This window comes from Apteryx rowi, unplaced genomic scaffold (assembly GCF_003343035.1).
Source record: "Apteryx rowi isolate R43461 unplaced genomic scaffold, aptRow1 scaffold_65, whole genome shotgun sequence".
Lineage (NCBI taxonomy): Eukaryota > Metazoa > Chordata > Aves > Apterygiformes > Apterygidae > Apteryx > Apteryx rowi.
The window spans coordinates 657649-682635 of NW_020450927.1; the positions used below are offsets into that span (position 1 = coordinate 657649).

At 47.4% G+C, this 24987-nt stretch overlaps 1 protein-coding gene across 1 annotated transcript in view; it reads left to right on the forward strand.

The window, feature by feature from the left end:
- Positions 1–24987, forward strand: part of PAPPA2 (pappalysin 2) — a 121196-nt gene that overhangs the window by 45663 nt on the left and 50546 nt on the right. Inside the window, exons 5-14 of the mRNA XM_026084646.1 lie at positions 3746–4039; positions 4841–5033; positions 7206–7327; positions 9378–9870; positions 10398–10526; positions 12197–12288; positions 12697–12890; positions 14103–14240; positions 17939–18074; positions 18500–18719. Of these exons, the coding sequence (XP_025940431.1) occupies positions 3746–4039; positions 4841–5033; positions 7206–7327; positions 9378–9870; positions 10398–10526; positions 12197–12288; positions 12697–12890; positions 14103–14240; positions 17939–18074; positions 18500–18719 (2011 nt within the window). The remainder of the gene's footprint in view (positions 1–3745; positions 4040–4840; positions 5034–7205; positions 7328–9377; positions 9871–10397; positions 10527–12196; positions 12289–12696; positions 12891–14102; positions 14241–17938; positions 18075–18499; positions 18720–24987) is intronic.

Below are 24987 nucleotides of genomic sequence, written 5' to 3' on the forward strand. Positions count from 1 at the left end.
TTCAGCATTTGTCGTTGATCATTGTTAGAACCAGGGCATGGTCCTGGGACTGGGGGCTTTTGAGGGAGGTGTGCTTGATGGTGAAGTGGGGTCCATGCCAGTGCAAATCATTCACTGCAGTTATGGACTGGGCATCTCTTGCTGTGTGAGTGGAGCTGGGGCTTGGTCTTTGGGATGTTACCAGCTCTGCAGCTGTAACTGGTAGGTCTCATCTGAAAGGACAGGATCTTGCGAGGTCAGACCCTCAGCTTTCCAGCTGCTTGGCCTGAGTTTGGTGGGCAAATCCAAGGAACTCTCTGGTTTACCTGCTCTGGAGTGCTGGACTCTCTAAATGTCATGGAGACCGTACGTAGCTAAGCTAAAAATCTCAATGTAAATGCTGACCTTGGGGAGCCTCTTTGGGTTGGTTCTCAGATGTGAGAGGCAGACTTCACTTAAAGCCCAATTCAGTCCTTCTACCAGATCAGAAGGAGATAGAGGGGAGGAATAAGGGAGGGGGAAGGCCTGATCTGCAGAGAAGGGAAGGTGGAGGCTGGTTTTGTTGCAAGTGAATGTTAGGAATACTTCCACATTTTGCCCTCACAGTGAGGTCCCTGCAGAGGGAAATACAACTTCCTGTTCCAAAACTGGGAGCTCTCCAGAATCCTTTGCTCACCAGGGAGCTGTGGGGACAGAGAACAGAGGGACAGGGATATTCCTGAAAAAAGACAGTTCTCATGCTGTTTCTAATCCCTCCGTCTAATTAGCTATAAATAGTACTGAAAATATGACTCTCCTTGTTGAGTGTGAGGGAGAAATGGAATAGGGGGAGCTGGCAGGGAGGAGGGAGTGACTGGGTATGGAGTCTTGGCATCTCGCCTTTGCAACACTTTTCTCCCTCCCCTTATTGGAGTCCCGTTTATTCCCTCCACATGGCAAGAGCTTTGCGTTTCTGTTGGAAGGAGGACTGTTAGACTGCAGGGCCCTCAAGGCCTCAAGCTCTCAGACCTGTTCCTTGTGGTCAGTGTTGCAGAATGAGTGTGGGGCTTTCATATCTCATTTATTTATGGACACTTCTTTCATTCTGCATGAACATTCCTCCTTTCAGCCCTTTGGGCATGCAGCCCCCTGCCTTATTCAGGCTTGGGTTTGGCTGCAGAGATGCCTTTTCTTTCTCTTCTCTCTCCCTTCTCTCATGCTCTATTTTTATTAAAAATGAGAAGCAACTTTTTATGTGTCCACTGGGTTCTCCATCAGTGGGGTGCCCTCTGCTGTCTCTAGTCTTTACCAGTCTGCCTGAGTGGAATTGGGAGGGGGAGTGGTATACAAAAACCTAATGGATGACAGGGACACACTTGAACATGAAGGCCCCACAGGACTTGTCATTCTCTGTATCTCCTTGTGGCCCAGCTCCAATCAGAGAGCTATAGGACCAAGAACTGACTGAGGGGAAGTGCAAGGACGACTCCTCTACTTTGGGACATTACAGCTGGGGTGAAAGGGAATACAGCTACTGTGTGACCTGTCTTTTGCCTAAGGCTAGAAAGCTGCTCTGGGTGTTACATCCACCCTGTGCCAAGGAAACAAGAGGAAGAATAAGCAACATGAATATTTAAATAGGGAATGGTGCCATTTCATGGGTTAATGTCACTTCCCAGCCCCTCCATGAGTCATGCAAGTGGGATGTGCTATAGAAGATGCTACCCTTATTGCTTCACCCTCTTGAAGCCCTGTTGGGCTCAAGAGAATTGCTCAGAGCATCCCTGAAGGCCCCTTTCCAATCCCAACCTAGTGTTCATCCAGCATGGCTCCACCAAAGGAGTCCTAGTCCTGCTGGTGTCCTGCCAAGGACACTGTGATCTGAAGGAAGCCCTCTCTTGGAAGGAATGCCCTGTACTTGAAGACGTGAGGTAGTCCAGTAGTGTACGGAGCTGATCCAGGAGCAAATTTCAAGCTGTCTACGCTGTGGCTGGAGACAGGATCGCACGGTGGCCCTCTGCCAATTTTAACTTCACTGGCAGGGGCAGCAATCAGCAGCAAAGATGCAGTAGCAGAGGTTTTGCTGTGAGGTAGCTGGCACAATAAATCCTCCAGGGCCCTGCAATGGAGGGAGCAAACTGTGCTGGAGCCAACTATTCGCTGTGCTGCCATCCAAGCTGTCTAGGTTAAAAGTAGTTGGGTAAAAACAGCCTGCTGTGCCGCAAAGATATTGCCTGACTGCCTGGCGTCAGCCTAGACACATGCTGGGATCTACTCCCCCTTCCATCTCTCTAATCTTCCCCCCAGCCATTCCTCATCCACTCTATGGCAAAATGGAAAAGGTGGGGAGAGGGGCAAGGAAGAAAAAAGTTGAAGGGGTAAGAGATTGCCATTGAAGAGCTTCAAAATAGGGAGAAAAGAAGCAGAGTTTCCAAAAAGGCTTTCTTTTAGGCTAAAAAAAAAAAAAAAAGAGCAAGGGAGAGAAAGAGAGAAAAAGAGAGACAAGTTTCATTCACAAGCATCCCCAATGGAAAATTTCCCAGCAGATGTAATACAGAGTTGTAAGAACAAGGCATGCATCCTGGGGCAGGAGTCAGATACCCTGGTAGCGTGCAAAGGGAAGGCTTTGCTCCCCTTGGCTTTCCTCAGTGTGACTGCTCCTTGCTCTTCCCATCCTTTCACTTGCAGGCAGTTGGCCAGGAGAGGAAAACACCCGGTCCTGCAGCCAAGGGAGCAGCTTAGGTGAAGATAAGTGCAGGACCCATCCAGCTCCGTGCTGTTGCTGTCACTATTAGGGAGCAGCTCTGGGCGATCTCTACTGGGGCTTAGTCTGTGCCCATGCTCTAGCATCTTTGGAAGGTGAACCTGTATCAAGTAGGCTTGGAGATTAATGACCCTGTTGTGCTCTCTTGAGTCAAAGGTCCGGGGCGCCTTGGTTGAAGAGGAGCAGGGCTATTTGCACTGCAGCTGCAATGAATGGGAGGTTCTGGTATGGTCCCCAGAGTGCTCCTCACCCACATGCAGATCCCTCTGAAAAGAAGGAGGGGATCTTCAGAAACTCTGTTTTAGAAAATCCCACTCCAAAATACACAGTGAATTCAGGGTCAGGTTTGTGCTAGGAGCTTAGTGGATTGCGATGGAATCTCATATGAGTTTGAATTTAGTCCTTTGGCTCAGACCATGAAGCAATAGACCACTGATGCTGTCTCAGTAGGGGCCAGAAGCAATGCATTTGTGTCTTTAAATGGACTCGTGCTGAAGGCTGCTTCTAGCTGACAGAGAAAACTGTGTCAGTACTTTGTTAGGCACCTCATTCTTTTTATCAGCTATGGGAACATACATGCTTTAGCCACCTGGGCCTGTAGGTAAACTGTCTAGGCTTAGGAAGGTCTCTTGTCTTCTAGTTCAAAAGATTGGTCCCTGTAAAGCCACAGCTTGTCTCTGTTTGGTGCCCCCACTCAGAACTCCATTTAGAGTTGTGTGTTAGTGTGAACCAGAGCAGACACTGGAATTATAGACACAGGAAATGATACAGAGGGAAACTAAAATGATTAAAGCTGGGGGGGGGGATGTCAAAAAGCAAAAAAACCCACCCACCCTGTTCTAAAGCAGAGGAGCTCTCTTCCAATCCTACAAGATGCGGAATACGTCCATCTTCAGGTCTCCATCTGGTACTTGATTTGTGACCAGAAAGCACAATGAGAGAGTTGTTGCTAGCAAAGGTGAGTAACAGCAGCTGCCCAGTGTCTCTTTCTCTTGATGATATTCTGCGTGCTTATAATTTTAGGTGGAGTTGTCCTCAATCCTGCTTATTACGGTATGCGTGGYCACACAAACACCATGATCCATGAAGTGGGACATGTCCTGGGGCTGTACCATGTCTTTAAGGGAGTGAGTGAGCGGGAATCTTGTGACGATCCCTGCAGGGAGACAACTCCTTCTATGGAGACTGGAGACCTCTGTGCTGACACTGCCCCGACCCCAAAGAGTAAACTCTGTCGGGATCCAGACCCTACTAATGACACCTGTGGCCAGACACACTTCACTGGAACACCCTTCAACAACTATATGAGTTACACAGGTAATGAGTAATTTTTGCTACAGTTTGTAGTGGGTGATCTTCACTGTAAAGTTGAGTTTTGCTGCTTCCAACTTTGTGGACAGTTGCTTCCCTCATGCCCTACCTAATTTGGTCTTTGGTCCCTCCTGATGGTCAGGGATGGTTATAGTCCATGCTTGCAGAAACAACTTGGCCCCTTTTTCACAGAGATCTCTGTTTCCATCCATCTCTCCCTGCCTTTCTGTGGATCATTGGAAACATACTGAGTCCAGTCTTGCCTGTCTGGTGGCATGCATTCATTCTCCGCTTTAAGCTCCTGAAGCAACATCTTATTAGGTTCCTAATATAAATTTTGGACTTTCAGTTTAAGCCCTTTTGGCTTGATTTTCAAAGGGATGCTGGGGGAGGGCTGGTGTTTCTCCTGGCAACCCAGGAGGACCGAGCCCTGGAGAGCAATTCTTTTGACTTCTGGTAAGTGAGTGCAACTCCCTTGAGATGGTAGCACTGCCAAGGTGTAAAAACTGGCGTGAGTGAGGTGATGAGCTCTGAGGACCCTGCTGAGGCTACAGCAGTATGAAGAGTCCTGGTGTTCCCATGCAGCCATGACAAGTGCAGGGTTGTCGAGCTGCTGAGGCAGTGCCATCTTGTGGCATTGGGAACACATGACATGAGATAGTGCTGGCAGGCTGGCCACCACATGCTGGTGTCCCCCAGGTCTTCACAGATGTCCCACAAACAGGCCTTGGTGATCAGAAAGCACATGTGCCACCATGCTCTGCTAGCTGATTCCTGTCACCCTCAACCTGCCCTCTCTTCCCCCAGATGATGACTGCACCAACACCTTCACTCCCAACCAAGTGGCCCGKATGCATTGCTACCTGGACTTGGTGTACCAGCGCTGGGGCCAGAGCAAGAAGCCTGCACCCATCCCCATTCCCCCGATGGTCACAGGGCAGACACAGGACTCCCTCAGCATCTACTGGCTGCCTCCCATTAGTGGCGTCATACATGAGAGGTAAGAGAAAAGGGGAGAGATCCGCTGTTGCAATGGTCTCAGGCTTGCTCAGGAACCCTCTGCCTGCTGGAAAAGCCAAGAAACCCTCGCAAGGCTCCCTGAGATGCACACCCCATTTGTGGTGCTTCCTCTGGTCCCCTGCTAAAACTGGAGCCCTCACGAGCTGTGTGCTGGTTGTTTTGTCTAACACTGTTTATTTGAACAGGGATCCACTGCAGAAGTTGCTTGGCACAGAGCTGGGGGCAGGCAGGCAGTGGAGGGAGGGCTTTTCAGGAGTCAGTGAAGGCAACGAGGGTGGGTTGGCATATCCCTCGCGCTGCCTGCCAACTGGCAAGTCTTGCCTTTTGTGCTGGCGGTGGTGGGGATTGAGTAGCTATTTCTGCAGCTGCCCTGGTGATGGGGGGAAATGAGGCCCAGCCTCCCCCTCAGCCCCTTTTCCCCCCTTGCCAACTCCAGCAGAGCCCACCAACATGAGAGCTGTACTGCTCTGACGGCTGTGTTTGCACGTGGGCTCTCCCACAAGCCTTCTGCTGTCGGGGTGCCGGGAGAGGAAGCCAAAGAGCATCAGGAGACGATGCCAATTTTTAAACCCAAGAGCGCAATCACGGAATGAAAAATGAGCTTCATTTAGCACTTATTGTATAAACTAGCCATTTACCAGGAGGAAATGCAGCCTTGTGGTTAAGGCAGGGAGCTTGAACCACAGGAGCTGGGTTTCATTCCCAGCACTGTCAAGGACTCGCTGTGTAACTGGGGGTAGGTTAGGAAACTTTTCAAGTTGGAGAAACTGTGCTGAGGAACCTGAATCATTCAGCATGCAAGCCACATGTAGTCCTGGGGTCCAAGGCTGCTACTCTTCCTTCTCCCTCTCTAACGTGTGGGTATACCAACCTCTGGTGATGTGACCACACATCTGTAATCCCCTGAGTGTGATTTGGGAGGGTTGGTGCTTGGAGATCTAGAGACAGTTGGTTCTTGAGGTTTTCGTCTTGAAGGTAGGTACCGGCCACTTTTTAAAATCGGTTTGCAAAAGTCTGGAGCCCTGTGATGGCAATGAAAAACCCTCTGGCTTTGGCCTGCTATACTCTCCTGATTATTCCTGGCCTGGAAAATAGTCCCCGAGACCTGAATATGACACCAGCTAATGCCTCCGTTCAGCAGCTCCCTTTACTAAAGTGTTTCAGCTTTTGCTAGGATATAGATCTGTGCTTTTATTATTGGACCTGAAGCATATATTAAAGATAAACAAACAGCTTTGTAGACATGTTTTAAAGCTCCTTCACAAAGCTGTCCTTCCCAGTTCAAAGAAAACCAGTGTTTGAGGGCAACTGCTGAATCTGTGTTCGCTAGCCATTTCAAAGAAACAATGTTCTCCATAATGGACCTTTCCTCGCGGAGGAAATGAGAGCACGGATCTGTTATCCCACCAGGCACGGAGAGGCTCTGATGGCTGGGTGGACTCAAATCATTCAAACAAAGAGCTTTGGTGGGGAGTGGGGCAGTTTAGGAGCAGGAAAAAATGGACCTAGAAGGCAGACGCTGAATCATCAGATCCAGCCCCTGCTTCTCACCCGTTGTGTGATCCCTTTCATAAACAGCTCACGAGCTGGCCCACGAGGGAGGTTTCTGCTTTTCCTGCTGACAAACTAACCAAGGAGAATGACTGAGGCAGGCAGTTATTGTGGAAAAGTCCTCTTTTCTTTCCTGATTAGCACAATGGGACTCTCTTTAATTGACATTGTTGTGGCTTCTTGGCATCATAGTAGTCTTGAAAGCAAAAAAAACCTTAGTTTGGAACTTAGCTGGGATAGGCCCAAATGCACCTACCCTCCTACAGAGGTGATTGCCCCAAGAAGCATGAAGTCTATTAGTTCCACTTCATGGGTGGGGAACAGACGACTCAACGGCTCATCTAAGACTACTCAGAGAGCCTGTAGAAGAGAAGGGATTAAACCTAGCTTGTGTAAGGTCACTCTTATTTTCCTATTTTTGTCAGAGCTTATTCTAAGCAAAAGGACATGCCAAGAAGCTTCCAGAGAATTTAGTTTCTTTGGTCTTCCAGCTTCCCATCTGATCATGCCTGGACAAACTGGATGGAAAATGAGTCAGTCATGATTATACATGCAGGTGTTTTTGTCTCTCTTTCTCTCTCTCTCTCTCTCTGGTCTGCAGGGAGCCTGACACTCTCTGTGAAGACTGTGCTGAAGATGGCACTTTCCATCAGTATGTCCATGAGGCCTCTTCCCCTCGGGTCTGTGATTCCTCTGGCTACTGGACCCCAGAGGAGGCAGAAGGTAAAGTCCTTCTCTCTTTTTCTGGCATTGAATCCCCCAGACAGAGATGAGATGTTGCTGGGAAAAGAAAAAGAAACTGCTTTTCTTGCAGCTCATTAGTGTAGGAAGGACTTTCAGGTGCCCAGGAGGCACCCTGCCAGCTGTTTTTTGGCAAACAAACCCTGGCACCATGAGAGTAACTCCAGTCGCTTCCCGGAAAGGTGTAAGGAAGAGACACTGGGCAGAGGGGGGGCACATTTCATTGAAATAAAAGGCTAACATTATATAGATCTCAGGGCCTCACCCAAAACAACAGGGACGTTCACAGGCTTTGAGATAGCCCTGTCCAAAGGTAGCAGGTATGATCCCCTTGCTTAATCCCAGTAAGTCCGTAACAACTTCTGAGCAATCTGGGTTGGACACAATTCTTCAATGGCAAGGTGGAGATCAGGTTGGCTCAACTTTTCTTGTGCTAAGAGCCAGATGCTAGTTTGGAGACCCACCTCACTGGCTACCTGGGCACAGTGGCTTGCAGCAGCAAGCAGTTGCAATAAGGGCTTTTGGGCTTTTCATGCTGTATCATCTCCTCTGAGGTCATGGCAGAAGAGGCAGGAGACCAGGTGAAATGATCCCAATGGGCTGCCTGTAGTGCATTTGCAGTTGAACCATGTGGAGCCAGAGGATCTGTGCTTTCCACATGTGTTTCTGAGCCACTGATGTTGACTGAAAATGTGCCAGAGTGATTGCTGAGAAAGTACAATGTGGATTGTATTGCCCCTTTGGGATGAAGCCCATGCTTTGAGAACAGGAATATCAGGATGTAGCTGAGATTCTCCCTGAATCCCCTGAATATCCCCTGAAACTCACCTCTAGATTTGGTAGATTATGGAAGTATCTCTCCTACTAGGATCCCAAGTTGCACAAAAAAAAAAAAAAAAAAAAAAGTCAAGTTTGTGCTTATTAACTGAAACCAAACAAATCAAAGCTTAGTTCATTTATTGTTAGTGGTTCTCGTTTTCCTGCCTGTCTGGTTCACTGGCAAATTAGAACTGCTTCTGGAAGTATTGGATGTTATAATTGCAGGCTCATGCAAAGAAGATAATCACAAATGCATGATTGCTCTGGTGAGAAAAGAGACAGGTTTTATCATTTTTAGAAGAACAGTATTAAATGGATGCAGGCTTTGAATTGGTGCTGAGCTCTAAGAAATGCTTGCAGTGCTTGATGAAGACAAGGGTATTTCTACTACAGGATGATGAAATCAGGTGATACTTCTTGAGACTTAAAAGCCCAACACTGTTCATTTCTTTTTCTGAGTGCTAATTCRCTCACCAAGGGAGGCAGGCTGGAGATCTGAGGTCTGCCTGGGCATCATTCTGGAGGTCCCAGTGGAAAAACAGCCTTCCAGAGCCTGTTTCCCTGACTTGCTTTGGATGTGGCCCCTTCCTGCCCACAACCTATTCCAGCATGTGCCTGTAACACTCTCCCAGAAGAAACAAGATCCTTCAGCTACTGCTGCAGGAAAGCTTCAGTCTGTCTTTGCTCTGCTTAGCATCTCTGTACTCTATCCAAACCCATTCAGCTTCAGGGACTCAAAAGTCTTACGGCACTGGCATCAGATGCCCTCTTGGCAGGCCTTCTACCCCCATGAGACGACGGAGCAAGTTTCATGCACTCCCCAGCTGTGTCCAGACTGTCACTAGAGCTGCCGGTGGCACTGAGACCAGCTGTAGTGTGGGTACTGTTGTCCATATCTCCCATTTTGTTAGAGGGCTGTGACATACTAGGCTTGGCAGAGCCAGTGTTTGTGTCTGTATCCAGTAGCTGGAAAACTATTGCTGTTTATTGCTTCCTGGGATTTGCGGGCAGATACTATGAGCTTTGGAACATGCCTGTGGTGGGTACACAACAGCGCAGCTGTTGTGTAGCAAAGGAACCTGCAACTATAGTGTAGAGATGCATAAGATCCCATGTCTATGAGGTACCTGTAGGGCAGATTGCCACTCTGGGTCTCCTGTGAAGTCAACTGTCCTCTAGCTCTCATCAGTCTCCTCCTTGTCCCTCTGTCTAGGGCCCCCAGATGTGGATCAGCCCTGTGAGCCCAGCTTGCAGGCCTGGAGTCCAGAGCTCCACCTGTATCATATGAACATGACTGTGCCTTGCCCCCAGCCCGACGGCTGCATCCTGGAGTTGCGCTTCCTGCACCCTGTCTATCCAGATTCCCTCACGCTCTGGACCACGTATCTCTCCACGGACTCTCCCAAGGCACTGTCTGACATTGAAATTCTAACAGAGCATGGAGAATCCATCCATTTGGGCCCCCTAGACACCTTCTGTGATGTCCCTTTGACCGTGAAGCTCAACATCCCTAAGAAGGTGTCTGGAGTCAAAATCTACACCTTTGACGAGAGGATGGAGATAGATACAGCCCTGTTGACCTCCATGCCTCATAGCTCTCTCTGCTCCACCTGCAAACTGATACAATACCGAGTCCTCCGTGATCCTCCGTTTTCTAATGGCTCCCCTGCCACGATGGCGCAAGCACACCGCAAGTTCGCTGACACGTGAGTGGAAAGATTGCTTCATCATAGGCCAAGTGGGTGGTTGCATTAGTTTTGATGACCTTCTCAGGTTCTGCATTTGGACCCATGAATGCTGTGTACAGGTATTACAATGTTCAATCTTGTGAACAGATTCCATATTCAGCATCAAGAGAAGGCTTCAGTAAGCTTGTTGTAGGCCCATTGCGCTAGCACAACCCTTGCCAGGGAGCTGAATCTAACTAGAAGGAACTTATTAAACCTAGAAATGTTTCCCCATAAACATGACCAGTAAAATGATTGTTCGAGTTAATGCAACTTCTCCCCAGCTTAAGCCTAGGGAAATAAATGGCAGGCTCCTCTGCATGACCTGGCAGAAACCCTCTTCCCACAGTCTCTGCCTCTGGCAGTTTAGAATGTGAAGACATATGTCAGACTATGATGCTGCCTGAGTACAAACATGTGATTGCTATAACTGTGATGAACAAATCTGCTGCAGATGTATTGGTTGTTCTTTCCTGCTTTTGTATGAGTCCTCTGTGTTTCTGCAGGGAAGTCACACCTGGGCAGGTGTATCGCTACCAGGTGCAGGCAGTCTCTGGGACAACCTTAGGAGAAGCCTCCCCACCGCTAATCCATGTCCATGGCGCTCCCTACTGTGGGGATGGAAAGGTGACCACGTAAGTCAAGAATCCCGTTCTCTCAAGAGAGGTTCTTTAGGCTATCAGGTAATCCTGCCCTAAAGAGAAGCGCTGGGTTGGTCCTCCACCCAGGAACACTTGGCTGAAGACAGCAGCACAGAATGCTTGCAGCAGATTGGACTAAAAGCTTATGTTTTATAAAATGCCATGTCAATAGAAGATGGAGTTGGTCTTTGTGAGGAGCAGGGTCTGGATGAGGGGTCTAACTTGAACTTTCTCCCTGTTGGTGTGTGGTGGCTGCAGTGCTTGGATTCTGGCCCCTCTCGGTGAACAGTCACAGAGTGTGACTCCAGTGGGATCCATCTTTGGGATCATCCAGAGTAACCTTTTGCACAGGGCACATGGTAGCCCTGCACAGATAGATTCTGCAGCAAACGCAGCCCTATAGACCTTGGTGTGCTTAAAGAGCTGTCCGCTCTCTGCTTAAAACTCCAAGTGTTGAGAAATGCACCACACCCTACAGTGAGCAATTCCAATGGTTAAATTGCCCTGTCTGGGATGATTATGCCAAATTTTGATATTTTAGCTTTTTTGGACTTCAACTTCCAGGTTACTCAGAATCATTTTCCTTTGCAAACAGCTGTCTTAATTGCCTGCTTTTCCTTTGCTAAAGCAAGTGCAGGAGGGATTGTGGTACCATATAAGACCCACCAAGGGAAAAAGGCTTATAGTGGGGCTAGATCTTAAATTGATGTAATCTGATATAGTTTTAGTGTGAATTTATACCAGCTGAAGACTTGGTTCAGAGAGAGCAAATGACCACATTATGTTCCATTGTCAGCTTCAATAGAAAACTAGAAGCAGCAGCAGAAATGGGCAGAAGCCTGCTGAGAAATGACAAACATTCCTGTCACTGAACTGCTGAGGGGAAGGCCTTATAGGAAGCCTTGTCTATTGAAGTTTTCCTTTTCCACAGTTGTGTGGAATAGCCAAAGATGGGAAAATGGAACAGTTAATTTTTCATGTTAGATATGGATGGAGATAGGTGGGCACCATAAAATGTATGTATGTGAAGCTTTTTCTCCTTGTGTTTTAGGGTGCATAACTCTGTGTAGTTGTGCATGTATGAATATGTAGGAATCAAGGCATTTCTTTCAGCTTGTCCCATCAGATCTACTTTTTCTGGTAGAGGGACTGAACCTTCTCATGGAAACTGTATAGGGTTTTTGTTTTGTTTTCTGCTGAGATGCCATGCCTGTCATCTCAGGGTTGATTTTTGTCCCATCTTTGGCTAAATTTCTCCCTGTCTCTTCCCCTCCCTCTCCTTCTCCAGCTCCCACTGAAGCACCAGCCCCATCTTGGAGAACCTTCTACTGTCTCCAACACTAGCTTTCTCCAGTTCCTGCTGCTGCATTCTTACTCACTTTTATCTGTTGTATGTAGCTTCATTTTCTGCCATAGTTCTTGCCTCAGCCTTTAGACATGGTATAGACTTGACTTATTCCATACTCTGTGTTTTCCACCCATCTTCGTCCCCTGAGAAGATACAGTCTCTTCTCTCCTCTCTCTTATTACTTGGGATTGTTCCTCTTCTCCCTTGTCCTGTGTAAATGGACTCAAGAGGCTGAGTCCTCACTCCTCATGGGGCTGAAGCACCCAGGAAGTGTTGAGTCGGGGCAGTGTTAACACATTTGGTTTTGTCCTCTTAGGAGCTTGGAGGAGGAATGTGATGATGGGGATTTGCTGGATGGAGATGGCTGTTCCAGGATGTGTAAAAAGGAAAAAGGCTTCAACTGTGTTGGTGAGTCCAAATGGATAGACTCATCCTTTCCAGACAGGAATCAAAATGGTGCACTATTCACACCTCTCTGATAACACTTCTCAGAGCATGTGGTGACTTACCTCACTGCAAGACAATGGATCTTCAGCCAGAATGATCCATGGAGCTTGTCCATTCCTTGTAATGGGAAATCCCTGTGCCAGATGGCCAGCATGGTTCCTGCCAGCCATAGCCTCATTGGCAGCTAATCTCAGTATGCACCTTTCTGCTCTCTGGGACTCTCTCTGGGTAGAGTGTGTGTCCAGATCCTTCTCACAAGACTGCCTTGCAAGGTGGTCCTGGTCAAAGTACTACAGAGCCCAGGAGAGGAGGAAGACGTGTGTGCCTTGAACCTGGTTGGTAAACAGGGCATCTGTGGTCTCTTTTCAGGGGAGCCAAGCCTATGCTATGTGCATGATGGGGATGGAGAGTGTGAGCCTTTTGAGAAAGCAAGCAGCATCCTGGACTGTGGTCTCTATACCCCTGAAGGATACATTGACCAGTGGGCAGCAAAAGCCTATGCCTCCCATCAGGATAAGACGTCATGTCCTGTTTCTTTGGTGACCGGGGAGCCTGTTGTGAAGGTGAGAGAAGGCATGACAAAAGAAAAGACTTTTCTAGCAATGTCCATGTAGTTAAGCTGTGGAACTCACTGCTGCAGGAGTTTACTGAGGCAGAAATGAGCAGCTCTGGAAGTATTCATTGACTACTGTATTCCCATGCAGAGAGCCAGAAGAAGACCTGGGCTTTTCTTATGCCCCACTTTTTCAGTAGTCTATAGAACTAGGAACTGCAATATGCAGAGGGGTATTTTATCAGAACAGGAAGCACGTCCCCTGAATCATGAAGTTTGCTAAGCAGTGACCACCCTCATCCCACCAATTAAATGCATAACTTTGAGGGTGTGAGTAGTTCCATTATGTCTGTTTAAAAAACCCATAAGTCTAATAGCTTATAAGGTCAGGGCCTGAAAGGATAAAATCATTCATACATCAGCATCTGTGCTGTTCTCAAAATGTCTGATCTGAAGCCAATGAAAAATCAATGGAAAATTTTCCATCTTTCATATCCATCTTTGGAGCAGGGCCTGGAGATCTAGGATAGGATTTTGCATGATAAATGTTAATATACTTGCATATTCCTTCCTGAGGAGCTGAAGAAGGGGTGAAAAAAAGAATCTGTAGAGAAGGAATACATTTAGCTCTTTGTCCCTATGCATTTCTGTTGACTTAATGCAAGGAACCATCCTCTTGAGACCCAGAGCATGATTAAATTGCCCAGATATGTGTCTAGTAAGAAGCCCTGGGCTCTGGTGTCTGCCCCTCTAGAAGGGCACAAGTGTCTCCTAGGTTTCACAGTCAGCACTAGGTGGATGTCACGGATACCCCAGGGCATCAAGTGGCACTGAAGGCTAGTGTTTGGGCAAATGAATCKCATCTTTAGATCCTGTTAGTCCAGTCAAAATCTGGAGGCCATGGCCTTTCCTACTGTCTTACAGCCTAGCTCATTCTTTCTTGCTCAGCCCCACAGAAACCACAAGGTACTTCAAAAAGGCATGTTTACAACACCTCAAAAGGGCAAAAGTCTCCTGTGCATATGTGTAGGCGATGAGATGCCACTCCTGCTTCTGGAACCCACATCCCAATTTTCTTCATGCTAGGAACTGACTTGGGGCCCTTCTCTCTCCTTCACATTGTGTTGACTCTTTCTTGAGGCTGTGTAGGTGCTGTTTAATTCTATCTTTCTCTTATTTTCCTTGCTTCCTTCTGGGATAAAAAAAAGTCTTGCCTTTCCAGGTATGTAAATCCCACCTTCATGATGTGCCAAAGGACCTTTCCCTTGCTGCTTGGTTCCCTTGTACTTCCAGCCAAGGCAACGCTCAAGATCCAGATGGGGAGAGGATGCCCTTGGATAATGAGAGAGTTTGGCTCAAGGTAAGTACGGGTGTGTGTTCAGGCACGGAAGGATTTGCTTGTTTTTGCTTCAGAATTTCAGTGACAAAGGCCAGTCCTTTCTGCCTTGGGTTGTCCTTCAGCAAGAGCTACGTCAGCCTTAAAAACTATTCAGATAGGACTTAATATCCTACTGACTCTTCACAAAATCCAAATGCCTGTGACTTAGGTAGGTTGCCCCACTGACACTGTGATCTGGACCTGTTACAGCAAAYCTATTCTGAGTGCAGGTTGCCAAGAGAAGGGTTGTGCCTGAAAACAGAAGCCTGCAGAAATGTTTTGAAGTTGAGAAACAACAATTTGCTTCTGACAATTCTCTGCAGTCAGGCTGTGCCATTACACCAGCAGAAGGTGGGCACAAGCCCATTTAACTGTGTTTAAAGCCCAAGTTGCCTTCACTCCTCACAGCTGTGAATAGCAGCAGAGGATAGCTCAGAAGCTGTGAGCGTTATAGGAAGAGCAGTCTCTTTAGGGAGGGCTGAGGTGACCTGTTGTCTGAACCTCTGAGAAAGACTGCTTTCTGTACATGCCAGGATAAGGTTCAGAATGTTTTCTCTTCAACTTAATAAAAAGCACACTTAAAGACAGAAAGCTGACTTCATTGGGATATACGCTGTCATCCTGGAAGGTTCTGAGCATGTCAGGTTGGTGCTGAGCACCCTGAGCCCAGAGTGAATCAGCCCTGGCAGGCAGGTCCTTCTACCCTCCCAGTGCCTCCAGATTAAAGGACGCATTTCTATACTTCCAAGCTGCCGGGTCCTGCAGCCTGATGGTGGGCTCCAGGCCTGCCTCCGCAGCCGTGGGCTGCCTTTGGGAGAGCGCCCAGTGCTGTGGGGGTGGCCGAGGGGAGCATGGACCGGCTGCTGGCCYGTGACTCCCCACGCTCTGAGGCAGGGTCAAACCTCTCCGTCATGGCAGGCGGAGGAGGAGGACAGAGCAGGCCGGGAGAGGATTAGGCCAAGCGATTTTTACAGCGTTGATTTTCTGACCGCAGCCCTAGTTTAGAGGTTTTGTGGCTGTTGCCTTGTGTTACTGGAAAGCTGTGAGCTGGCTTGCTTTTTCCTCTACAGTTTATGAGGGGCACCTTGCCCTGCTTTGCTCGAGGTTGTCTAGAGAGGAACTGTTGATGAGACACTCTGAAGACTCAGTGAATCATCAAACCTTAGTCAATAAACATTGCTATTACCTCTCAGTCCTCTGCTTCTCCAACTTTTTCTGCCTCTCTAAAGAACTTTCTTTAACTGGATTTTTTTTTTCCTTCCCTGTCTGTGTGCTTAAAACCTATTTTCTGGCTTCCTTCTCAGGCATAGACCATGACATATGTACCTCCTTTCTTCCTTTGCTAGCAAGAAAGCAGAAATCTCCCTCTCTGTCCTACCTAGATGAAAGCTTGCTTTCCACTTCTCACCAGGGGTTAAAGCGTGTTCCAGTTTTATTGGAGCTTGCGGTCAGTTCTCTTCCTCTATGGATGTTTATATTAAAGACTTTCATTACTGGTTCTCCATGCTCTCTTTAGGAGTGCTATTATTTTCTGCCCATAAAATTATTTATGGACTAGTAATAAATATGCCCTTTTTCTTTCTTTCTTTCTTTCTTTCTTTCTTTCTTTTTTTTTTTTTTTAATAGATTTTGCCTGATTGGTAACATATTGGGTTGGGAAAGACAGATTCTTGTTCACAGTTTGCCCAGCACGCCCGCCTGCACAAACAGGAATCGTGCTGTTCATGCATGCATGTACATCCACATGCACAGTTTTGTGCCCATGCACTTCCATGGTCATTTTAAAGCTGCACCTGTGTCACCTGCATTAAAATGGCATCACAAGTCTCATCACAGAGTAGGAATTGATTCCTACAGCATTTCTCAAAAAGTGACACCAACGAGCAGGGGAAACGTTGGGTCCTGCTGTAGGCACCAAGCTGTGAGCGAACTAGGGCCAGAGCAGGACATGGAAATGTCTGTGCCACCTAACGAACCTTCCACCAGGCACCTTGGGTCCATCTGCAGATGGGGATCATTACGATTTGCAGATTTGTGGCCGTGCTCTGTTTTTGGGTTCCAGTGCATCCGATGAAGAGAGGAATCCAAATCACTTGGAAGCAAGTCAGGGTGTGTAACACACAGGAAATTAAATGAAAAGGGGGGGAAGAAGGAAAAAGATTAAGAATATTGCCCACTGTGGCCAAGCACATATTATGAGAAAAGGAAGAATAAATGGGATGTTAGTTAGATAAGTCGGCTGCTGCGGCTCTAACTCAGGGCCACAATTTCCCTCATCTCTGAACAGATACACAGTAGGAAGGGAAAGGCGAAACCTTCTACCTCAAGCTGTGTAGTCCAAGGAAAGCCTCACTTTACTCCTCAAAACATCTTCCCTCCCCTTTGAGGAACTGCATTTGGAGGAGTGGGCAGCAGGAGGCTTGGCTAAAATTGGCCAGCTCCTGCCAAGCTGCAGCTTTCCGGCTTGGGAGACTCCTCAGAGCAGGTTTCCTGCTCCGTATTGGGCTTTGAGCACTGCTAGATTTTCTTTTTCTTCTTTTTTGTCTTCTCATCTTCTCATTTGTGGTTTGTTTGGTAGCTTTTGTTTTTTGTACCCTCTCTTCCCCTTCCCTTTCTCTCCCCCTTGCCTTCGGTTTCTGCACTCGGACTGGAGGTGGACACCTGGCACGTACAGACCACTGGGGCAGTTTCAGCCCCTGGGGGATGCGCCAAGCTGCAAGGGCCATTCTGCGGGGCTGCTCCTCCCAGCGGGGCAAACCCCCGGTGAGACTGTGCCTAGCCAGCAGGGACTTGCCCTCCTCTGAAATATAGTTTGCCTTGAATTTCTGGGCTCACTTTAAGCCTGGATTCCACAAAAACACTCCGTAGGGTGGATCTGGATCAAAACACATGGCGGCACTGGGTGGGGGGTACTGGGGTGGGGGAGAAAAACATTTCTATCTTCTTACTTCCAAAGGACGTCTGCTCTGCAGTGATTGATGCCATGAATTTCCCGGCTGTCTCGTGTAGCCTTCAGGGCTCCTAGACAAGTGGGGAGCTGTCAGCTTTTCTAATAGGCAGGACTTCCTGCCACAAATCTTTCCACTTGTTGGCTGACAGACGGTGTGCAGTCGCTCTGGGTACTGGGGCCTTTTTTTGTTTTTAATGGAAACGTTTCAGTGGCACAGCTGGTAGTTATGCTCTGTGGATGCCTCACATGCCCAGTCCGCACCATGCGGTGTGGAAGTCGGAGTCTAGCTAGGAAGGTTGAAAAAAGGATTATCTGGCCCTGGATCAGGTGTTGCTCAAGGTTAAGAGTAACAAGCATTGTAGATCTGGGAAGATGCCATAAATTTATTGCAAGGATTGATGCACGCGGGGAAAACTGGTAAAGGGGAGGAGGAAGATTAGGTGGGAAAGGACTGTATTCCTGATTTTTCTTTCTGTGTGTCCCCACTGCTTCTGCCTGTTTTCACACTCTGTTTTGCCCCCGTTCCTTTCCTGCTCTTTCCACCTATTCACTGCTCCGTCCACCTGCAATCTGCTGGCCCCTTAGACCTGGTGCCACTCTCCCTCTGCCTTCACTCTTTCTCTCTCCCTCTCGTTTGTATCGGACCAGAAAGATTGCCTCTGCAGTTCATTGCGGGGAAGTGTTTCTGCTGTCCGCCCGCTCTCAGGGTCTCCCTTGCCTTCTCATACAGGTGTGCTTCCACAGGCCGGGAGTGCCTACCTCCGTCTTGGTTTTCCTGGCATCTGATGGCACCATCCCAAGTGACCAGCGCAAGCCAACTGTCACTGTCCAACTGAGTGACGTAAATGGGCTGAACCACTCTTTGGGTGAGTGTCCTATGGGCTGCAGCACCAGTCCTGTGTCCCCCCCACTTTCCCTCTCTGGCCCCTGAATTCCCCTCCCTTCTTTCCAAGGCTGGATTTGGAAGCCCACAAGTGCAGTGGGTGTGAGCAGGGTTATGCTTGTTGGCTCCTGACTGCTGTTAAAGATGAGAGCTGTTGCTCTTGTGGCAGGGACACCAGGAGCCCCCAGCATGGCTAGGCTTCCACTGGGTTAGGTGCTGGTGCTCCCATCCCAGCTCCCAGCCTCTTCTGCTTCCCAGACTTCGCACTGAGCTCCAAGCTTGTCTGATGTGTCCAGAGGCATGGGAAAGCAGGAGGGGAGGATCTTAGCAATGGGAAAAATCAGAAGCAAAGTAAATATTACCAGAGCTGAGCTAGTGCCTTCTTTCTTTTGATCCCCCCTCCCTTAGGGACACATGAGCTGTCATGTCAGCAGAACCCGCTCATCATCAACGTGACCCCCAACCAGGAGTACCTTTCCCACCGGATTGCTTCAGTGCTGTTCAATTTCTCCTCCCCGCTTGTGGGCATCGCAGCTGTGGCCTTGAGGACATCCGCTCATTCCAGTTCTTCTGACCCGACCACCTGCCTCTTGGAACAGGAGGAGGGACACAGCCACCAGACCTACAGGTATTGCCTCCTCGTGGGCCCTTCTCTGATGGGCGCATGGAGCCCATCTCTTTTCCAGGGCTTTGTGCTTCGTTTCTGACATTTTTTGCTCTACTCGCTTGTGTACAGGCGCTTTTTGTCTACTTGCTGAGTTGTTTCATGACTATTCTCAGGTGACTTTTGAAAGTCAATTGAAAAATCTAGTGTAATAAGGCTCAATTTGCTTATCTCACTGTGGGGGGAACATAGGAAAACAGCTGCATAAAACTACATTAAAGGACCTTTTCAGATAGGGAAATCAAGCTCCCTCTGATAAGGAATTATCATTAAGGGCCACTACTGAAGCTAAAATTTAGGTTTCTTTTGAGTGTACTTTACAATAGTCTTTAATTTGATGAAGGCACACAGTTTTATTCTGCAGGATCAGAGCCCTGTTCAGGCCTCCCTCTAGTGTGGCACCCAAGAATGCGCTAAACTCCAAGCACATGAACATCTCTGTTAATAATACAAAATTTCATCAACTAAAATACCCAGTGGTTTATAGTCCAGGCTGTGTTTGCATTCCTCCTCAGAGTGGGCTAGTCAGATCCGTCTCCATCCTTCCCAGCCACACCACGTGGGTTAGCCGAGCTCCTTGGGAGACAGAGCTGAAGCTTCCCAGGTCGTGTCTGGCACCCTCACTGCTCTCATTAATGTGGAGGAAAAACACCGCAAGGGTGACTCTCTGTAAAACAGCCTGCTGGCGAGAGCCTCACAGACGCCTGCCTTTCCGTCTGGGTTTTGGTTTCCTTCCACGCCACCACCACGTGTCCCAGGCCCGTTTCCCAAAGGAGGGGAGCCTCGCTCGCCCTGTTCGGACTTGGGTGCCGCAGAAGATTCCTCGAATACCTCCGCGTGCACCTCCTCCTCCCCTCTCTGGCTTCCCATCCATCCCAGGCCCTACACCAAGTCTCACGCTGCCCCCGCTATAATACAGTGATAACAATAATAGTAGTAACAGCACTTTAATTTATTGATGTCCGGTGCTCGCAGGCGTCTGTATGTCTTCATAAAGCAGTAAATGAGAAGCAGTATTTGCAGAGTGGGGCACTGTGTTCCAAGTAAATTGTGCTGGCAAAGGGACAGGGGGAAAAACTGTCATCCAAGATAGACTAAATAAACAAGGCAGAAAGAACGTGCTGAGCAGAGATGCAGACCCAAGAAGGAATTAAAGGAGGGTGCTCGGCTTTGTCCTAGAGGAATAGTGGGGCTTATGACAGCCAGACCTGCAAAGTCTGGCTTTGCATTCAGATCCCAGATTCCCTGAAGTTACAAGTATCCAGATCCAGGGCTCTGGTTCAGCCAATTACTCAAATTATGCGACTGGGAATGCTAAGTTTGGGTCTAAGCTTTCCTGAAGCTGTGGGGGCGTTAAGAGTTAAGTGCTTTGTCTAGGGTCATCAAATCACTACTACTATCATTATTTTTCTTCTGTTGATGGCCCTGCATGGACGAACATCCCTGATAATGAATGAATGTGCATGTGTTTGTCTAAAAGCTTGTGGGATCATAGTACAACTGATTTATGTTATGTACATTTTGCCTTTTTTTTCTTTTTTTTTTTTAAGTGCATGTGTGATTTATACTGAAACATAAATCTTAGTGAGTCAGCATATAAATATTATTCTCAGCCCTACATTAAAGGATCAGTGTCCACCTGAAATGCAGTCAGTTTCCTCCTGGTAGCCGTTACAGCTATGTACACACATGCTTCCAAGACCCTGGCCAACTGATGTGGTTTTTCAATTACATTTTCTCATCCTTTAAAATAATTTTACTCTCTCATTGCTTGAGAACTTCCTCCTCCCCTTCATAAGATGGGAAGTGACTGCAAGGAGGAAAAGACTGACCAGACGTAGGTGAGCATCATCTACATGAAGAGAAAAGCACATACAGGGAGAAAGGCACAGAAAAGTAAATGATTTTTTCTTTTCTAGTCTCTAAGGATTTCAGGGAAAACATTTGTAACAGTAGATTTTGGTTGGAGACCTGCAACCAGGTGGCCACTGCTGACAAGTTACCAGCCAGCAGCTGGGCAAGGGGAACCATTCATGTGCCTACTCTCAGCTTGCAGAAAGTGCCCTTCTCCACTGGAGATGCAATACTCAGCATCCGCTGCATCACGCGTTGTGCGTGTGCCTCCCTCCCCTGTCCCCCAGCCCAGTAACTTTGAAGTCAGGAGTCAGTTTTGATCAAATCTGACAGAGGAGCAGCAATCTTGAATGTCAGTCGGGTTTCATAAAAACGTATAGCTGGCGAGAGGGGAGAAAGTCTGAGAGGAAAACCTGTCGGATCAACCTCTGTCGAACACTCGTGACTCCACGTAGGGGAGGGATCTTATAAACATCCCAACTACAGGAAAATCTCCCTGCTTTAACATTTGCAGACACTGGAGCCCATTAGTCATGAAACACAGGCTCATATGAAGCCTGTTTCCATATCTCCAGTGCACGCCGAACTTTCTGCTGTCCTTTTACAAATGGGCACAAAAGGACCCGACAAGATCCTTAAGTCTTCTCTTCCCTGTTTTGCCTTTGTCCTGTGGGCTCCCCCATGGCCTTGGCTTAGCTGTGGTATGCCAGGACCATCAGGGCCTCCAAGGCTCTTCTCTTCCCCACGTCTCTCAGCTGGTCCCTCTACCTTCCCATGCCTGCGGAGCTGAGGTTGGCAGTGTAGCATCGAGTTTGGGGATGCGGGTCTTGGCTGCCTGCCCCTTTTTCTGGCACTGGGACGAGTCAAGCAAGGAGCTGGTTTTTGGAGATGACGAGCCTCCCAATTCTAGATCTCGCCACCTGGAGGTACTTTGGAAAATTAAACTCTTATTTCAGGATTTTATAGGAGTTTTGGACTCTTTGGCAAGTGTGACCTTCTCTGGGAGGGCCAAACCCTTCACAGTCTGTCCAGGGCCAGAAAACCTAGTGATGCACAGCACATCCATCCTAAATGGAGGCCTGCATTTTCCTATCTCCACCTATAAACCTGGCATAAGAGCAGTTTCCACTGGCCAGAGGTGTCATGAGGTGCCAGCTGTTCACAGAGGATAGGCATAGGGTTGAAAACATTCAAGTTATGGTGGTGTAAAAAGTTTCTGCTCATCAGCCAGGTTGCAGGGATGACCATGTGATTAGTCATAACCCTCCTCAACCGTGAAAGATAACTTGAAGCACCCCAAAAGCAGGCTTCTGGCCTCCACACAATAAATTACCCTGATCATCTGCAGTGTGGTAGTTATGTTAAATTACAGGTTACACAAGTGCCCTTAGCAAACACTCTGAGTAAATCAGATTCCCCAGAGTTTTAAGAGTAGGAAATGCTATTTATAGTTTCTCTTTTCTGGACAACAGGCTTGAATACTTAGAGCGCGTTAGGCTTAGATTTATAATCTCCAGTAGTCTTGCTAATAATAAAGGATCTGCCTTTGTTAAGTTGGGAAGTGCCCAAGTATTTTTCCCCCTTATTTTATTTTAAAAATCTATTTCAACTCCAGAACAAATGTACAGCAGTATTTTTATTTTTAAGGGCTAGTAATTGTTTTGGTATAAAGGCAGGTGGAGTCTGGGGAGGGCGGGAGGGGGAGGAATCCCCTATTAAAATCTAGGAATACAAAGTCTTAAGAAGTTTAAATACATTTGTAAAAGATCGAGTCTGTGTTATTCCAGTAAAGAACTGAATTGACTATTCACACGCACCCAGCTTCACATACACAGCATGTGTATGTAAGCGGTTTCCTAAAAATAGCCCCAAAAAGGCAAAGTAACAAAGCAACAGCAAAAAGAGGTTTCATGAATTCAGTCTAGAAATGCTCGTTGCCAAAATAATAAATGTAACGGCTTGGTATTTCTATAGCATCTTTTATCTTGAAGGATCTGAGTGCTTTGCAGGCTCAGGAAAATAAAGACATTGTGTTCTTTGCAAATGAAGTGCAGACATCTCTGGGTCAGGATGCAGCAGGTATTTGACACTAGCCAAGTACAGCCTTGTTTTGAAGAAAGAGTAGCCTTCTCCTTTTGGACCTTCTTGAGGTGTTGGAGGCCGGAAGAGCACCGCAAGCAGAAACGGCTCTGGGATACCTCCGTAATGCCACTCTGGCAGCACAGGGCCATGGGATTCCCCCTCCACAGGCCCTGCCAGCAGCCCAGGGCTTCCTTTTGCTTTCTCAGATGAATCACAGACTCAGGAGGTCAAGCAGAAATCAAAGTGTTAATGAGTTTCCTGAAAATTYGCAACAGCAGAGATGGATGTGCCCGAGAGGAAGCCTCGCCCAGGGCACTCTTGTGTTAGCAGCACCGTCCCTTGGGTCTGTCCCTTTTCACTCGTGGCAAAGACCAAGCTCTCGCTGTAGCTGAGATGAGGAGTGCTGCCTCATCAGGACTGCCATCCCGCCAGGCTCAAACTCTCTAACTTTCATGCTTACTCTTTTCCTTTGGATTTTAAAACTGAGCCACAGTCCCTTCTGTTTTCCTTGGTACAGGCTGTATATCAAACCAGGGGAACATTGTTCATTTCCTTTGTTATTTTTATTTTTAGCTTGGTTTTATTTTTAGTGTGTTTGATTTTATGTTAGCGTGTGCCAGGAAATGCCTTGGCACGTTAGCAGGAAAGGTGCTGCAAAACGAAATCTGCATTGTGTTTTTATTTCCTATATGATTGCCCTCCTCTGCTAGCCTAAAAGCAGGCTTAATGTATTGAAGGGGAATCTGGTTTGTATTTTTTTTTTATATGGCAAATGGGTGTCAGGGAGGAAAAAAAATCAAATGGAGTCTTTTTTTTTTTAGCATATTGTCAATTGCTAATCTTTATTCAGCAAAGAAAGAAGTATCATTTCAAAAGCAGGTTTTGTTTGTTTTATTTTCTTTCCCCCATATGCTAATTTTATTCAGGGTCAGTTGATGAACTATATTTGTGCTGGTGTGAAAATTTGTGGGGACCCTGGCTAGAGATGCTGGTGCTTCCTTTCCTTCCTGCTGAATGACTTGCTGTGCCACCTACCCTGACTTAGGATCCCCCATGGTTGGACCAGAAAGGGAGGACAAATGGGAGACAGAGGAAAAGCATGGCAGTCACCAACAGGAGAAGATACAAATGGCCTGGAAAAGGTTTGCTTTGAAAATGTGTGTCCTAGACATGTAGTGCTGCCAAATGCCATGGGATGGTAACTCAGGAATCTACTTTGCCCTCAGATCACAGCTGATAAAGTGGTGCAGCCCCTAGGTGCAAAGGATGGATCTCTATCTTGAGGTCCCAAGGTCACTCCTGCATAGGCTGAGGCATGCTCAGGACAAGACATACCTCCATCCCCATTCTGTCCTCCCAGCTAGCACCTGCTTGGACTTCTCTTGTATCCGCAATGCAGCAGGCATTGAGAATAGTTTGGCCCTGAGGACAGCACATATTGTCCTTCAGAAGGCTTTCTTATCTAACATTACAGACTCCAGGAGGTGATGAGTCCACCTTCTTTCCTACTAAGCTATTCTTATCTCCAGTAACCCTCTCTGTTGGGAACCTGCCTCTGATTTCAAGATGAAAGTTGTCCATCTTCAGCTCCAGTCACTGGCTTTTGTTCCATCCTTATCAGAAAGGTCCAAATGCCCGCTGCCAACAGATTTCTTTTCTGTGTACATATGTTTGTATAGAGTGATCGGAGCCTTTCACCATCTCCTCTCTGTTGTGATATATAGTTCTGCTCCTTTAGTCTCATAGTCTTGCAGGCCAACTGTGAATTCTGCTTGCAACTCCATTTTGATAACCCTCCAGTATTTCTACATCCTTCTTGGTTTTGTTAGTACCATTATGAATGCTACGTACAAAGGCAAGATCATTTCCTTCCTTCTTTTGGATGGTGTTCTCTTTGTGTCTCCAAGAACCAAATTATCCTTCTGGCTACTGCCTTGCACTGAGAACACAGACAGATGCATCTATCTCCACTGATCCCAAAGCTCACTGTTTTTGACTGTCCACTGAAAGCAGAACTATACTCTTCTGTATGCATTGAACTGTCCATCTGCTGTTTTCGTTTGAGATCATCTACTTCTCATATTGGAAGAAACAATGAACAATTATTTCTTGTTGCTTTCCTCCCTGCCATTCTGGATTTTATAGACCACTGTTGTATCCCTCAGAGTCATCTTTTTTCCCATCTGTTCAATCATTGCTTACAGAAGGTGTTCTTTACCTCTGTTCATCCTTAATGACCCACAATGCGGCATTATGTTCTCAAAGTGGAGGAGAAGTGATTCCCTTGCAGATGCAG